Source organism: Oncorhynchus masou, chromosome 17 (genome assembly GCF_036934945.1).
Source record: "Oncorhynchus masou masou isolate Uvic2021 chromosome 17, UVic_Omas_1.1, whole genome shotgun sequence".
NCBI classification, from domain to species: Eukaryota; Metazoa; Chordata; class Actinopteri; order Salmoniformes; family Salmonidae; genus Oncorhynchus; species Oncorhynchus masou.
In genome coordinates, this window is record NC_088228.1 from 24923872 (window position 1) to 24940855 (window position 16984).

Below are 16984 nucleotides of genomic sequence, written 5' to 3' on the forward strand. Positions count from 1 at the left end.
GATACTATTTGGAATTTTTGTCTGCCCCGTCGTGACTGCTCGAGCCTGTGGATTTCTGAACATAATGCGCCAAACAAATGGAGGTATTTTGGATATAAAATAATCTTTATGGAACAAAAGGAACATTTATTGTGTAACTGGGAGTCATGAGTGCAAACATCCGAAGATCAAAGGTAAGCGATTTAATTTATTGCTTTTCTGACTTTCGTGACCAATCTACTTGGCTGCGAGCTGTTTGTAATATTTTGTTTACTGAGAGAGATGTTCTTACATAAAACGCTTGGTATGCTTTCGCCGAAAAGCTTTATTGAAATCTGACACGCCAGGTGGATTAACAACAAGTGATTGTGATTTCCTGAAAATTAAATATTTTTTGTAATTTCATTTGAATTTGGCGCACTGCAATTCAGCGGATGTTGATGAAAATGATCACGCTAATGGGATGGGTGAGTCAAGAAGTAAACTTCTTAAGGTATAGGGGGCAGCATTTCCACTTTTGGATAAATAGCATGCCCAATTTCAACTTCCTGCTACTCATGCTAAGAATATAAGATATGCATATAATTAGTTGATTTGGATAGAAAACACTCTAAAACTGTTTGAATCATGTCTGTGAGTATAACAGAACTTATGTAGCAGGCAAAACCCAGAGGACTAACCGTTCAGAATTTTTGGATGTCACCAGTCTTTGGAATTTTGTTGAGGTTATTCCTTTGTGCAATGAAGTACAGCCATCTAGGACTGGGTAACTGTTGAGATTTGCGCAAGACTTGAAAAGTAGCGTTGGTTTGTTGTCTTCCTGTATTGAACACAGATAAACCAGTCTTCAATTTGATCGATTATTAACGTTTAAAAATACCTAGTTGTATTACAACGGTAGTTTGAAATGTTTTGGCCAAATTTACAGTCAACTTTTGAGATATTTTGTAGTGACGTTGCTCAAATTGGAAGCTGTTTTGTTTCTGGATCAAACCCGCCAAATAAATGGACATTTTGGACCAATTGTGATGTTTATGGGACATATTGGAGTGCCAATAAAAGAAGCTCGTCAAAGGTAAGGCATGTTTTATATTTTAATTCTGCGTTTTGTGTAGCACCTGCAGGGTTGAAATATGCTACTCTTTGTTTACTGTTGTGCTATCATCAGAAAATAGCTTCTTATGCTTTCGCCGAAAAGCCTTTCAAAAAATCTGACATGTTGGCTGGATTCACAACGAGTGCAGCTTTAATGAAAGTTTGATTTTTATATAATTTTATTTGAATTTGCTGTGCTGCATTTTCCCTGGCTTTTGGCCAAGTGAGAAGCAAGCATCCCCTATACCTTAAGAAGTTAAGACATAAAAGGTCCGTCAATACGGAAAATTTCAAGAACTTTGAAAGTTTCTTCAAATGCAGTCTCAAAAACCATAAAGCGCTATGATGAAACTGGTTCTCATGAGGACCGCCACAGGAAAGGAAGTGGAACTATAATTTGTTTTTCAACAGAACAATGACCCAAAACACACATTCAGGCTGTGTAAGGGCTATTTGACCAGGAAGGTGAGTAATGGAGTGCTGCATCAGATGACCTGGCCACCACAATCACCTGACCTAAACCCAATTGAGATGGTTTGGGATGAGTTGGACCGCAGAGTGAAGGAAAAGAAACCAACAAGAGCTCAGCATGTGGGAACTCCAAGACAGTTGGAAAAGCATGCTAGGTGACTACCTCTTGAAGCTGGTTGAGAGAATGCCAAGAGTGTGCAAAGCTGTCATCAAGGCAAGGTTGGCTAATTTGAAGAATCTAAAATATAAATTATATTTTTATTTGTTTAACAGCTTTTTGTTTACTACATGATTCCATGTGTTATTTCATAGTTGTGATGTCTTCACTATTATTCTACAATGTAGAAAATAGTACAAATAAAGAAAAACCCTTGAATGAGTAGGTGTCCAAACTTTTGACTGGTACCACACACACACACTTATTTTACCAGCTAAATTGACAGAACACATTTTCATTTACAGCAACAACATGGGGAATAGTTACAGGGGAGAGAGAATGAATGAGCCAAATGGTATTCTGTGGGTGATTAGGTGGCCATGACGGTATGAGGGCCAGCTTGGAAATTCAGCCAGGACACTGAGGTTAACACCCTTACTCTTATGATAAGTGCCATGGGATCTTTATTAAGCACAGAATCAGGACACCCGTTTAACGTCCCATCCAAAAGACGGCACACTATACCAGGAAATGTCCCCAATCACTACTTTCAGACCAGAGGGAAGAGAGCCTCCTACTGGCCCTCCAACACCACTTCCAGCATTAGCTGGTCACCCATCTTGGGGCCAACCGTGCTCAGCTTCAGAGGCAAGACAACAGTGGGATGCAGGGTGGTATGCTGCAGGGATAAAATGTTTCATCCAGTACAGGGATAGATTATTAAATGTAATGTGGAAAGGGACACAGGGTTTCTTCTCAGACCACCAGTGAAATGGGGGGGGGGGGGGGGTTGTGCAATTCCACTGGTAGTCTGAGAAGAAACCCTGTGTCCCTTTCTACATTACATTTAATAATATATATCTCTTTTTTTGTTGAATTTGAACCCTTTTTCACCCCAATTGTGGTATCCAATTGTTTTTAGTAGCTACTATCTTGTCTCAACGTTACAACTCCCGTACGGGCTCGGGAGAGACGAAGGTTGAAAGTCATGCATCCTCCGATACACAACTCAACCAAGCCGCGCGGCTTCTTTACACAGCGCGCATCCAACCCGGAAGCCAGCCGCACCAATGTGTCGGAGGAAACACCGTGCACCTGGCAACCTTGGTTAGCGCACACTGCGCCCGGCCATCCACAGGAGTCGCTGGTGCGCGATGAGACAAGGACATCCCTACCGGCCAAGCCCTCCCTAACCCAGACGACGCTAGGCCAATTGTGCACCGCCCCACAGACCTCCCGGTCGCGGCCCGTTACGAAAGAGCCTGGGCTCGAACCCAGAGTCTCTGATGGCACAGCAGTACAGCGCCCTTAACCTGCGCCACCCGGGAGGCCAATTCAATTCAGCCCTCTTTACTAGATTCCAAACATCACTGCCATTGCTCTGCTAAAGAAGTGTCTGACCAGTGGGGACAGGGCATGTGAGAAATGTCCATGTGAGAAATTGCTAAGAAACTGAAGATCTCATACAACGCTGTGGATGGCTCCCTTCACAGAACAGAGCAAACTATCTAGAACCAGAATGGAAAGAGTGGGAGGCCCAAGTGCACAACTGAGCAAGAGGACAAGTACATTAGTGTCTAGTTTGAGAAACAGACACCTCACAAGTCCTCAACTGGCAGCTTCATTAAATAGTACCAGCAAAACACCAGTCTCAATGTCAACAGTGAAGAGGCGACTCCGGGATGCTGGCCTTCTAAGCAGAGTTGCAAAGAAAATGCCTTCTCACATTTGCCAATAAAAAGATTAAGATGGGCAAAAGCACACAGACACAGGACAGGAAGTCAGCCTAGAAGTACAGCATCCCAGAGTTGCCTCTTCACTGTTGACGTTGAGACTGGTGTTTTGGTACTATTTAATGAAGCTGCCAGGTGAGGACTTGTGAAGCGTCTGTTTCTCAAACTAGACACTAATGTACTTGTCCTCTTGCTCAGTTGTGTACCGGGGCCTCCCACTCTTTCTATTCTGGTTAAAACCAGTTTGCACTGTTCTGTGAAAGGAGTAGTATACAACGTTGTACGAGCTCTTTGGTTTCTTGGCCATTTCTTGCATGGAATAGTCTTCATTTCTCAGAACAAGAATAGACTGACGAGTTCATTAGAAAAGTTCCTTGCTTCTGGCATTTTGAGCCTGTAATCAAACCCATACATGCTACATGCTGATGCTCCAGATACGCAACTAGTCTGAAGGACAGTTTCATTGCTTCTTTAAAATCAGGACAACAGTCTTCAGTTGTGCTAACATAATTGCAAAATGGTTTTCTAATGATCAATTAGCCTTTGAAAATTCTAAACTTGGATTAGCTAACAATGTGCCACTGGAACACAGGAGTGATGGTTGCTGATAATGGGCCTCTGTACGCCTATGTACAGTTGAGGTCGGAAGTTTACATACACTCAATTAGTATTTGGTAGCATTGCCTTTAAATTGTCTAACTTGGGTCAAATGTTTTGGGTAGCCTTCCACAAGCTTCCCACAATAAGTTGGGTGAATTTTGGCTCATTCCTCTTGACAGAGCTGGTGTAACGGAGTCAGGTTTGTTGGCCTTCTTGCTCGCACAGGCTTTTTCAGTTCTGCCCACAAATATCTATAGGATTGAGGTCAGGGCTTTGTGATGGCCACTCCAATATCTTGACTGTTGTTCTTAAGCCATTTTCCACAACTATGGAAGTATGCTTAGGGTCATGGTCCATTTGGAAGACCCATTTGCAACCAAGCTTTAGCTTCCTGACTGATGTCTTGAGATGTTGCTTCAATATATCCACATAATTTTCCTACCTCATGATGCCATCTATTTTGTGAAGTGCACCAGTCCCTCCTGCAGCAAAGAACCCCCACAACATGATGCTGCCACCCCCATGCTTCACGGTTGGGATGGTGTTCATCTCTAGGAGACAGAAGCGGAATGACGGCTGCGTGGCCCCATGGTGTTTATTCTTGCGTACTATTGTTTGTACAGATGGACGTGGTGCCTTCAGGTGTTTGGAAATGGCTCCCAAGGATGAACCAGACTTGTGGAGGTCTACAATTTTTCTTCTGAGGTCTTGGCTGATTTCTTTTGATTTTTCCATGATGTCAAGCAAAGAGGCACTGAGTTTGAAGGTAGGCCTTGAAGTATATCCACAGGTAAACCTCCAATTGACTCAAATTATGTCAATTAGGCTATCAGAAGTTTCTAAAGACATGACATAATTTTCTGGAATTTTCCAAGCCGTTTAAAGGCACAGTCAACTTAGTGCATGTAAACCTCTGACCCACTGGAATTGTGATACAGTGAATTATAAACAATTCTGTAAACAACTTGAAAAAATGACTTGTGTCAAGCAAAGTAGATATCGTAAACGACTTGCCAAAACTATAGTTTGTTAACAATTAACAAGAAATTTGTGGAGTGGTTGAAAATCGAGTTTTATTGACTCCAACCTAAGTATATGTAAACTTCCGACTTCAACTAGATATTCCATAAAGAAATCAGCCGTTTCCAGCTACAATAGTCATTTACAACATTAACAATGTATACACTGTAATTCTGATCAATTGGATGTTTAAAATGGACAAAAACATTTCTAAGTGACCAAACTTTTGAACGTACAGTGGGGCAAAAAAAGTATTTAGTCAGCCACCAGTTGTGCAAGTTCTCCCACTTAAAAAGATGAGAGAGGCCTGTAATTTTCATCATAGGTACACTTCAACTATGACAGACAAAATGAGAAGAAAAAAAATCCAGAAAATCACATTGTAGGATTTTTAATGAATTTATTTGCAAATTATGGTGGAAAATAAGTATTTGGTCAAAAACAAAAGTTTCTCAATACTTTGTTATATACCCTTTGTTGGCAATGACAGAAATCAAACGTTTTCTGTAAGTCTTCACACACTGTTGCTGGTATTTTTGCCCATTCCTCCATGCAGATCTCCTCTAGAGCAGTGATGTTTTGGGGCTGTTGCTGGGCAACATGGACTTTCAATTCCCTCCAAAGATTTTCTATGGGGTTGAGATCTGGAGACTGACTAGACCACTCCAGAACCTTGAAATGCTTCTTACGAAGCCACTCTTTCGTTGCCCGGGCGGTGTGTTTGGGATCATTGTCATGCTGAAAGACCCAGCAGCGTTTCATCTTCAATGCCCTTGCTGATGGTAGGCTTTGTTACTTTGGTCCCAGCTCTCTGCAGGTCATTCACTAGGTCCCCCCGTGTGGTTCTGGGATTTTTGCTCACTGTTCTTGTGATCATTTTGACCCCACGGGGTGAGATCTTGCGTGGATCCCCAGATCGAGGGAGATTATCAGTGGTCTTGTATGTCTTCCATTTCCTAATAATTGCTCCCACAGTTGATGTCTTCAAACCAAGCTGCTTACCTACTGCAGATTCAGTCTTCCCAGCCTGGTGCAGGTCTACAATTTTGTTTCTGGTGTCCTTTGACAGCTCTTTAGTCTTGGCCATAGTGGAGTTTGGAGTGTGACCGTTTGAGGTTGTGGACAGGTGTCTTTTATACTGATAACAAGTTCAAACAGGTGCCATTAATACAGGTAACGAGTGGAAGACAGAGGAGCCTCTCAAAGAATAAGTTACAGGTCTGTGAGAGCCAGAAATCTTGCTTGTTTGTAGGTGACCAAATACTTATTTTCCACCATAATTTGCAAATAAATTCATTAAAAATCCTACAATGTGTTGTTCTGGATTTTTTCTTCTCATTTTGTCTGTCATAGTTGAAGTGTACCTATGATGAAAATTACAGGCCTCTCATCTTTTTAAGTGGGAGAACTTGCACAATTGGTGGCTGACTAAATACTTTTTTCCCCCACTGTATATGCATTTAAGTGCTGGCCCGAGAGCACTCAATATGTGGAGAAAAAGCATTCACTCTAAGACTTTGTTTACGTGAATTATTGGTTGACAAATTACCTAAACATTGGCTGTATGATTTGATGTGACATTTTCAATTGGTTCACAGAACTCCATCACTCTGAAGTGACAATGGTGTTTGTACACATTGTGGAATGGCTCTGAGGGTTTATTCCCCATGGTAGGCGATAGGTTTGTAAGTGACATTATAGAAATGACATATAGCCTATATGTCATTTCCAAAATATCACTCAGACCTATCCACATCTCTGCACAGTACACTGATATACATAGATGAAATGAGACATTATAGCAGAAAACTAGATAATGTTTCTGATCATATCTCTGCTTTCCTCTCCTCTAGTCATCTATACCAAGAGATCCTACACTGGGATGCTAGCGCTGGAGAATAAGCTGTGCTCTGTACATTGAAGGTATGAGGGTGTGGATGAGCATCTTTCAGCTCTGCCTATCAGAGTGGACTCATGGAGCGCATCACCGTTCCCCGTACAGATGGGATGCTTTGTGTCAAGAAGCGTGCTCCCTGAATGGGATTTACCCTTTTATCTAAACTGCATCTCGAATTGGATTAAAAACGTTGTGGCTTCATTAACTATGACCTTGACTCATCTCATCTCTCGGCTACATCTATCCATCCTTTATAAACGCAAATCCGTCCCTGTACGTTTTTCGAATAAGACATGGCGATAATGATACTGTGTTACAATGTATTTTTGCTCTCTGAGCTCCAACAGAGAAGCTGTCGAAACTATAAACTATGTTGCCTAGGACAACTCGCGGGTTAATGTCAACGTCGGCTGCATGCGACTCCAGCATTCACGGATACATCAGCACGCGCGTTGAATGTTTAGTAGCCTAATCATTCATTTATCAGTTATCAGCAACACATTGTTTTAATTGATAGCTAACTACGGCTCCCACTGTCTGTATCAAACGGCCATACGATGTGTATCTGGTAAATGTGTCGTTGGGTTGTCAGTAATTAACAATGTAACCGCGTATCTTCATTTACACTACACACGTGAGTACTAATCAATGCGCTTCAATCGGCAATTTAGCGACCTTTTAGATCATGATGTGGTCTTCGGACTAATGTCTTCTACTTTATCTATTCGACAATTGTAGTTATCGCTATTCCATAATAATAATAATAATAATCTAGCACTTGTATCTCATTGTAGCAAATATAAAACTGCCACGTTTACAGCTTTGCTTGTCCCCCGACTCAAAACACAAGAAAGCCACGATAAACAATTATTCTGGACAAAATGAATTTACCGCGCGCCGTGCCAAAAAAAATTGACAAAGTAGGCTACCGAAAGATCAATTGTCGAGTTTCTCTCTTTTGCTCGACAACATAGGCTATGAACCACTTCAACACAACGGGACAGAAATGTCTGACCATGGCACCGCCTAAGTCCTAAACTACAGGCAACTGAGGCCATTTTCGTGTGACTTTTTATTCTCGCTCCCCCTCTCGTCTGGCCATACGCTTAACAATAAACATTCCTGACAGCTCGCATACCCCTGACCTGCGCCATCTTTGAAAACACTATTCTTGAAAACAAAAAACAAGTGTGAAAATGCAACTTGAAAATCACAATTCTGTATCTAAAGCCATATAAGGCAGTCACCGAATCACTTACCGATGGATATCTGAACTCCCGCTCCAAGAAACAGGACCCAACATGTTAAATAAGAGCGCATTGTATCCATTGTCGCACGGAATTACTCTGGACTTGCTGTTGGTCAATCGGCAATTTCTCGCACTCAACTTCTGTAGTCTGTGCTTGGAGAAAAAAAATGTGTGATTGGCCAACAACGCGAAAATACCCCGCCCACATGGGACACCCCTAACCCCACTCTCGTTACCCACCCTGATTTGATTCCATTTTGTAGCCACGTACAACGCATGCCTATCCATCCACTGCTATTTACATGTCAGGCATCGATGCCCAACCCCAACATATCCATTAGTCTAAATAATTTTAATAATGAGTAGTCTATTCCTATAGAAAGATTATGTATAATTATCCAGTCACATTGATGACATTAAAACCCCTAGCCCATTGGTAGCCTATTGATCAGATCAGCTTGAAAATGTATTATATGAATATATCTAAGCATGTAGCCTATGAATACGCAGCATACATATCATTTATGTCAACAACTTCAAGACTTCGAAACTGTATTAAGCTTTCTCCCATTCACTCCTACCACTGGTTGTATGGATCCACATACACAACTAGTATCTGACCCAGTCCCCTTCTACCCCCCTCTACACCCTTCTCTGGGCCAGTGGCAGAAGAGATTGATGACAGGACATTCTCTATAGTATCTGGTCTATTTGCCAACAGGCCTTGTCCTGGTGGTCCAGCATACACTGGACGCAATGCACCAAATTCCCCCCAGGCCCACCTGCCCCAAACACAGGGGGATCTATGTGGAATGCTGCCCTTTTTAGTTGACCAACACAGTTTTCTGTTTGTTTGACTGCTGAGTAAACAGCCTTTAGCAAGACAGAAAAACAGACCTTGCTGGGGAGGTGCAAACAAACAGCACGTCACTATTTGGAGTCACTAGTCCTTCTAAGTTTAAATCCATTCACGGTCTTCCATTCATTCAAGATTTAAATTAGCGCCACTTCATCAATAACACTGAATTTGAGAACCATAACCTGGCTTACTTTCATCCCACCAACAGAGTTACAGGATAAAAAGGTGAATGTTATGGTTAGGGGGGGGGTGATAGAATAACTAGTTTCTCCGTCATGCATTTATGTAGGAGACTGAGCTGGGTTGTGCTCTGCTTTGATAATGAGAAGACTGGTGGTACGGTAGATAGTGTACAGGGAGAGCACATTATCCCCTGTTGTTTGTTGTAGTTTGTCAGTGCCTTGGACAGGTGTCTTGGGTGGCGGGGTGCAAAGTAACACAAGGGCAGGTGACAGGTGGGAGTATAAATTGTCTCCACACACACACACACACAGGTTCTGTAATGACACAGAGCACAGTGAGGGCAGATGGTCATGAACACAGGACTCTGGATCTACCTGTAGGGACAAGACGTGAACATCCCATTAACAACCTGAGAGAGGCCTTTAATGATGAAGAAAACAACAAACACACTGCCGTGCTGCATGAAACTGGCCTCCTTTGTCACAGGTGAAATAACGTAAGCTCCCCCTATGACTACCAGCCAATGCACTTATTGAACCTGACATGAAAGATCCAACTTGAGGGGGATGTTACTGTAAGTTTTATATTGCCCTTCACTCTTTCCGTATGAACATAAACCTTTATTTTCATTTAATAGATGTTATTTTCAGCTCAAAAGTGCATCATGTCCTTCATAAACGGTCTCACAGAACTGCTGCTTTGTCTAGAGGACAATGATGTATGTACAAAGCAGCACTGTGTACTGCAAACATCTAGGTTTTAGATTCAGGAAAACAATGAAACATTCAGGGAATCTTGTTTACAAAAGATAAATTCAATATGATTAAAATGACTTTGGTCGATTATTTTCAAGGAGAAACACGGAAGAGTTGTAATCATTGCAGATACACTGTAAGAAACACCTAGTCAGAGTAATCCAGAGAGACAGATTTGATAACAAACCAGAAATATTTCTCAAATGTCCCCAAACATAATTAAGAAGCTGTATCAACACTCACATCAAATTATGCCGAGGTTTTTTATTCTTGATGATGTAGACGTTCTAGGCCCACTTTCAACAGAATAATCGGTAAAGTGACATGGTTTGCTACCACCTAGTGTCCATTTGGTGTAACTGCGTTTATTTACCTTCAAGATAAAATGTCATTGATTGTGTGTTGCAGAACTACACATGACATTAATAACAGAGTCTTAAAAAAAAAAACATTTATTCACTGAGCAACAGTCAATGGGTACAAACATTGTATTTCTCTGAATGAGAGTCAAACATTTTCTTTCCAATTTAAAAAAGACAATCTTCCTGACTGTAAAAATATAACCTATCACGTCTGTGAAATTAATCAACATATAAAAATACTTTGCGCTCTAGAGTTGTTACTGTTCCTATCATTTCCCCAGTCATTAAAATATCTAGCTCTTGATTATATATTTGTTGAAAGTACACTACAGTTAGTCAATTAGTAGAATACCGTACAAAAATAACTTTCAGGTTAGATAGCACGTGTAGTGTTTCAATTTCATTTAATTTGAAAGTGAAGCTATGTTTTGCTAGATTTAAGATGATGTGCTGTTACAGTATAAATAAAAAATGTAAAACATAGAATTAAACTTAAATATTAAGAAAAAGTTATCACTCGCAACAGAAAAACAGACAAAAAGCCTTCATGGCTATGGAAACAACCCAAACTATTCAAATCAACTCACAGTGCATCGAAATGACTTCAAGGCCTAAAGAGGAAAAAAAGGTCCCTTGTCTGAAAACATCCAAGTATTTTATTATACATTTTAATCATAGAAAAACAGAAAAGACCAGTTATCCTAATTTCATCATATCATCACATTGTTTTGGAGACTGATACAGTAATCCACAAAAGGTTAGAACTGTTGTTGCCTCTATGCAAACTACTCTACTGGGCACTTAAGAATAAGACTAAATTGAGCAAACCAACAAAAAAAATGTGTTAATGATTACTTCAGCAGAAACAGTGTGTTAGTCGGTTGGTTGCTGATTACCAGATCTTTGGCATTCCTTATTCAGTCAATTTAAACACAAAGTGAATTGGAGTTATGCAGTGCTTTTGACAGGAAGCAATTTACATTATATTTACACTTTTCAGAAAGGGACAGGAAAACTTAGATTAGGGACAAGTGCAAAGCGGTGATGCTGTGTTGATGGAAAGTTAATAATCAGAGGTTAATGAAGTGGGGAGTTTCATCTGTGGTCAGTATGAAATAGTGTAAAAGTGCCTCTTGTGGTCCAGCACATGTCTCCTATTAACAAAGAGTGTGTGTGTGTGTGTGTGTGTGTGTGTGTGTGTGTGTGTGTGTGTGTGTGTGTGTGTGTGTGTGTGTGTGTGTGTGTGTGTGGAGGGAGGGAGTTAGTTAGTTTATTGTGTGGTCCACATGGATGTTTGCTGTCAATGAGAGGTTTGTGTGTACTGGATTTGCTTGAACATGTGTCAATAGCTTAGTTTTACATGCTCTTCATGAAAACATTAATGAGATTGAGTTTTGTGTGTGTGTATGAGAGAGAGTGTGTATACTAGATGTGTATGTTGAGGTTAATTAGACCTTCTGTGGTCAGTGTAGCTGTTCTCGATACACAGCACTACGAAGCGGTTGGAGCAGCTGCGGGTGTGTTGGCCCAGCAGTCTGCCTGTTTGGAGGAGAGAGGCCTGGCCCGTCACTGCCATGTCACCTGCCCGCCACGCCTCGCAGTAGTTAGTGGTCATACGGATTCCCACCGTGCTGGAGCCATGCCACACCAGCTTCTGAGGCCTGCGTTCACAGACAACACACACAGAGAGTTAAACACAGACCTTTGACATTTTACATTTAGAGAAACTCGTTTCCAGAGTGACTTAAACCAGGGTTCAACTATGTTGTATGTCTTTTAAGGGGTCAGCCAAAGCTGGTCACTAACCAAGTGGGGTCCGTCATGACGTTCCGTCCGTCAAAGGAGTAGATGGCGATTGATGGGTCCAACACACCTCCATTCCCAGAGAAGATGTTCATCCAACTGCCATAGAGCACCTCTCCCTGTGGAAAAGATACGATTAAAAGCACATTTACAGTCACACACTTCCTGTAGTTTCAATGAAGGAAATATTTCATTTAGAAAAATATGACTATACCTTAATGAGATTAGTACAACTGTCTTACCACATCATAACCAAAAAACGAAGGACCTATCAGTCCATTGTTTGTGTTTTAGTTGTCATAAGAGAGAACAACTGTACCTTGAGGTTGATGACGGGCATGCTGTAGCGATCTCCCTTCTTGACGATGGTTGCCAGGTCCTGGAGGTGTGAGGACATGAAGGCTCTGTAGGTAGCGGTGAGGCCCATGGTGCGGGCCTGCTGGTAGCACTGGAAATCTGCCCCCCGGATGCCACGCATGTCCCCAGAGAACGGAGCGTTTAGGGCCACCAAGTGCAGCTGAAGAAGAAAAAAGTCAATGGACTTAGACAACACAGCTTAAAATCTTTTAGGGATAGGGGGCAGCATTTTCACTTTGGATGAATTGCATGCCCATAGTGAACTGCCTCCTACTCTGTCCAAGATGCTAATATATGCATATTATTATTACTATTGGATAGAACACACTCTGAAGTTTCTAAAACTGTTTTAATTATGTCTGTGAGTATAACATAACTCATAGGGCAGGCAAACTTCTAAACAGGAAGTGGAAATTCTGGGGTTGGTTGATTTTCAACTCATCGCCTATTCACATCCAAATACGATATGGATCTGTTCGCACTTCCTACGCCTTCCACTAGATGTCAACAGTCAGTAGAACGTGGATTGAAGCCTCTAGTGTGATGTGGGACCCGGATGGCAGCTATTTGAGTCATGGTCTGGCAGAATGCCAGTTCCTGGTTACGCGCAGTAGTCATTATATCACCTTGCGTTCCATTACTCTGTAGACAAAACGAATGCTCCGGTTGGAACGTTATTGGATATATATGATAATAGCATCCTGAAGATTGATTCTCTACTTAGTTTGACCAGTTTATTCGACCTGGAATATAACTTTTTGAAGTTTTCGTCCGAGTTCGCCTGGACCAGCGCCAGCTTTTGGACATGTGAACTAAACGTGCTAGCAAAAGTAGCTAATTGGACACTAGTAATGGACATTATGGAACAAAACAACGATTTATTGCGGAGCTAGGATTCCTTGCACTGCATTCTGATGAAAGATCATCAAAGGTAAGGGAATATTTATGATGTAATTTCGTATTTCTGTTGACTCCAACATGGCTGAGCGCTGTCTCAGATTATTGCATGGTATGCTTTTTTCGGAACGTTTAAAATAAATCTGACACAGCGGTTGCATTAAGAGTGTATCTTTAATTATATGTAAAGCATGTATCTTTCGTCAAAGTTTATGATGAGTATTTCTGTTATCTGACTCTCTCTGCTCTCTGTAATTACTCCGGATATTTTGGAGGCATTTCTGAACATGGCGCCAATGTAAACCGAGATTTGTGGATATAAATATGCATATTATCAAACAAAACATAAATGTATTGTGTAACATGATGTCATATGAGTGTCATCTGATGAAGATTATCAAAGGTTGCGGATTCATTTTATCTCTAATTCTGCTTTTGTGACTATCTTTGGCTGGGAAAAATGGCTGTGTGTTTTTTTTTTGATTTGGTGGTGATCTAACATAAATATATGTTTCGTTTTCGCTGTAAAACATTTTAAAAATGGGACATGATGGGTAGATTAACAAGATGTTCATCTTTCATTTGCTGTATTGGACTTGTTAATGTGTGAAAGTTAAATATTTCGAAAAAATATTTGTGAATTTCCCACGCTGCCTTTTCAGCTGAATGTTGGGGGGGGGGGGGGGGGGGGGTTAATTAGACAGGTTAATTAAGCAAGTCCATGGTAAACAATGTGCAACAGAGGTATAAACCCATAGCATATTGTATATGAATATGAAGTCTTACCCCCGGTACTGAGTGAACTGTATGAGGTAGGACATTATAGTTGGGCATGTAGCTAGTTCCAACTAGTTCCTAAAAAACAGAGACACAAGCAAAGATTGACACGCCATGAGTAAAGAAATCCTAAATAAAACATTGATAATAGACTGAAGAGTGGCAGGTAGCACCAAGGTTAGAGCGCTGGGCCAGTAACCAAAAGGTCACTGGTTCGAATACCAGAGCCGAGAAGGTGACACGTCTGTTGTTGTGTCCTTGAGCAAGGCACTTAACCCTAATTGCTCCAGGGACGCTGTTTGGATATGCAAAAAAACTAACATTTCCATTACGCACTTGTGTGTAGCAGGACAAATATAAGCACGCCCCAGATGCAGTGTGCAGTGTAACAACAGTGGGTGCTGTGTTACTGTTGCCACAGTACCTGCCTGTGTGGTCTGCTGCGATCTGGTCTGCTCAGGGCCTGGGACAATGCGGAGGATGGGGTCTCTGCTGGGACAGGGATCAGCTCACCAAGCTGGAGAGACAGGACACTCATCACTGAATAAGCACAGGCAACATCTCATTTTCTATGCCAAAGGCTTTTAAGTAACTGAAGACATAACTGTGGGATTGTGGGACTGTAACGGCATACAGTACCTGAACCTTGTGCCAGCCATCTCTGGCTCTAACGTAGAGTTCTCCCTTGTCTGAGACGTAGGCCATGGATCCCTCTGCAGCACGGTGGCTCTCCCTCATCAGAGTGATGGTGTTCCTGTATGTGGTCACCTGGGGTGAGAAGAGAGGAGGTTCACACTGAATCATAGACAACAGATAAATCCATGGTGGCAATGTGAGAACTGTATAGTGCACACGCAAACTCACACACAAGTAGGTACGCAAACACATACACACATTTCCCTGTGTGTTTACCTATGTTGACTTGGTGAGTATATAAGGAAGTAAGTACCCTACTGGTTGTCTTACCGGATTTTCGTAGCCAGTAATCCCAGGAGGACCAGGAGGCCCAGGTGGGCCAGGAATACTCACAGCTGAAAAATAGAACAGTCATACAAAAGTATAGCAGTGTACTGTAGGTCTACTAAACATACATTTGTGTATTTTATTAAATACATGAACTTGGAACTCACCCTAAACTAAAGCATGACAGAAAGGCTTAGTTTAAAATGTTGTATTTTAGCGAGCACACAGTGTACAGCTACCTGAGGCATAGACAGGGGGTGGTCCAGGGGGTCCAGTAGGGCCAGGGGGCCCCCGAGTGCCTGGTTGTCCAATGCCAGGAACTCCTGGTTCACCAGGAGCTCCAGGATGACCAGGGGCGCCAACAATGGATTCACCTTTTGGCCCCTACATATAAATCATATTACAAAATGGCCAGAGACACTATCATATTTACTGTCATATTTCCAAATGTAACATACAAAAGTAAAAGCTTTATCATGTATGGAAATGAGTGTCTTTTCTATTTAGCTTGACTACAGTTTATAGTCAAGGTAAATGTATACAAGGTAAATGTATAATGTATACTGTACTTTGTTGAGTATTTGGAGCCTGGAATTACTCACCACAAGGCCTGATCTCCCAGGAAGACCTGGTGGGCCAGGCAACCCATCGTCACCCTTCTCTCCTTTCATTCCTTCATAGCCCACGTCCCCTTTTTCTCCCTGTGGAACACAGTTTGGCTGAATCAGTCTATTACATGTACATTTGAGTCATTATCCACAGCGACTTGCAGAAGCAATCAAGGGAACATCAACAGATTTCTTGACCTAGTTGGCTCTGGGATTTGCACGAGCAACCTTTCGGTTACTGCCCAACGTTCTTAACCATTAGCCTACCTGCCACCCTATGACATGCATAAGAGTTTTACATAACATACATTTCCACTACTTATGCAGTATTTGAGAGTTGAACCGGTAAATGTTTCTTAGAGAACTTAAGGAAAAAGACTCACCACAAAGCCTTCGGGAAGAACACCATCTGAGGAGGGAGAAGACATCTTAGTTAATTGTCGTCTGTTCCAAACATATGTCTGAAGACGCTCATGGATACAGTTTCTGTTATAATTAAGTGCGCTAATTGCCAATAAACAAGTTAAATGGAGGAGAAACTGCACCCGTGGCTGCACATTACATACCTGGTTCTCCAGGTGTTCCAGGCAGTCCAACCTCTCCCTTTTCTCCTTTAGCACCTCTGTTTCCTCTCCTGCCACCTTTACAGAAATACAGTACAGGTGTATGAGACAACTGAGATCATCTATAAAAATGTAAACCCTGCTCCATAGGCTGGATAGGTGATCCGATATTGTCAGTGTGATTCATTGATGACTTGCCTTGTGATGATCCCCTGCTGCCATTCACCTAAAACACAAGATTGTATGCTTATTGTATGCTTACTGTTATTGTGGATCAAACTTGTTGTGGAAAGATGTCACAAACAATATGGCTAATTATAAAATGACACCCAAAACCAGTTCCACATAATTCCCCCAAAATAATCACTAACAAAACAGCTGTACATCCTATACAGACAACAAGTAAAGATGTTTCTGTTCAGTCAAAAACATTGGGAAATTAAAATGGAGACATGAAGATTAATTTAGGTGTTAAAACATCCCTGCCAGCCTTGCACACACCAGTTAAACATAGAATGAGGACAAGGAGGGCGAGGGGTAGTAAGGAACTCAGTTGAATGTTCTTATTTTGGTTGGCCACCTTGAACTGCAGAGAAGTTAGAAGACGGACAGCAACCATTACACTGGCTTTAAGGTCTCTGCACTGGCTGCCTGGG

At 41.7% G+C, this 16984-nt stretch overlaps 2 protein-coding genes across 5 annotated transcripts in view; both read right to left on the reverse strand.

The window, feature by feature from the left end:
- LOC135558756 (TGF-beta receptor type-1-like) overlaps positions 1–8339 on the reverse strand; it is a 106840-nt gene extending 98501 nt beyond the window's left edge. For both annotated transcript variants that reach the window (XM_064992846.1, XM_064992845.1), the window contains exon 1: positions 8212–8339. In XM_064992846.1, coding sequence (XP_064848918.1) covers positions 8212–8281 — 70 coding nt within the window. In that variant the 5' untranslated portion in view covers positions 8282–8339. The remainder of the gene's footprint in view (positions 1–8211) is intronic.
- Positions 8340–10434: 2095 nt separating this feature from the next.
- Positions 10435–16984, reverse strand: part of LOC135558758 (collagen alpha-1(XVIII) chain-like) — a 38573-nt gene continuing 32023 nt past the window's right edge. For all 3 annotated transcript variants that reach the window (XM_064992853.1, XM_064992852.1, XM_064992851.1), the window contains 12 exons: positions 16527–16554; positions 16332–16406; positions 16149–16174; positions 15760–15858; positions 15397–15541; positions 15161–15225; positions 14834–14962; positions 14619–14711; positions 14204–14272; positions 12483–12680; positions 12167–12282; positions 10435–12021 (listed from right to left, as the gene is read on the reverse strand). In XM_064992853.1, coding sequence (XP_064848925.1) covers positions 11805–12021; positions 12167–12282; positions 12483–12680; positions 14204–14272; positions 14619–14711; positions 14834–14962; positions 15161–15225; positions 15397–15541; positions 15760–15858; positions 16149–16174; positions 16332–16406; positions 16527–16554 — 1260 coding nt within the window. In that variant the 3' untranslated portion in view covers positions 10435–11804. The remainder of the gene's footprint in view (positions 12022–12166; positions 12283–12482; positions 12681–14203; positions 14273–14618; positions 14712–14833; positions 14963–15160; positions 15226–15396; positions 15542–15759; positions 15859–16148; positions 16175–16331; positions 16407–16526; positions 16555–16984) is intronic.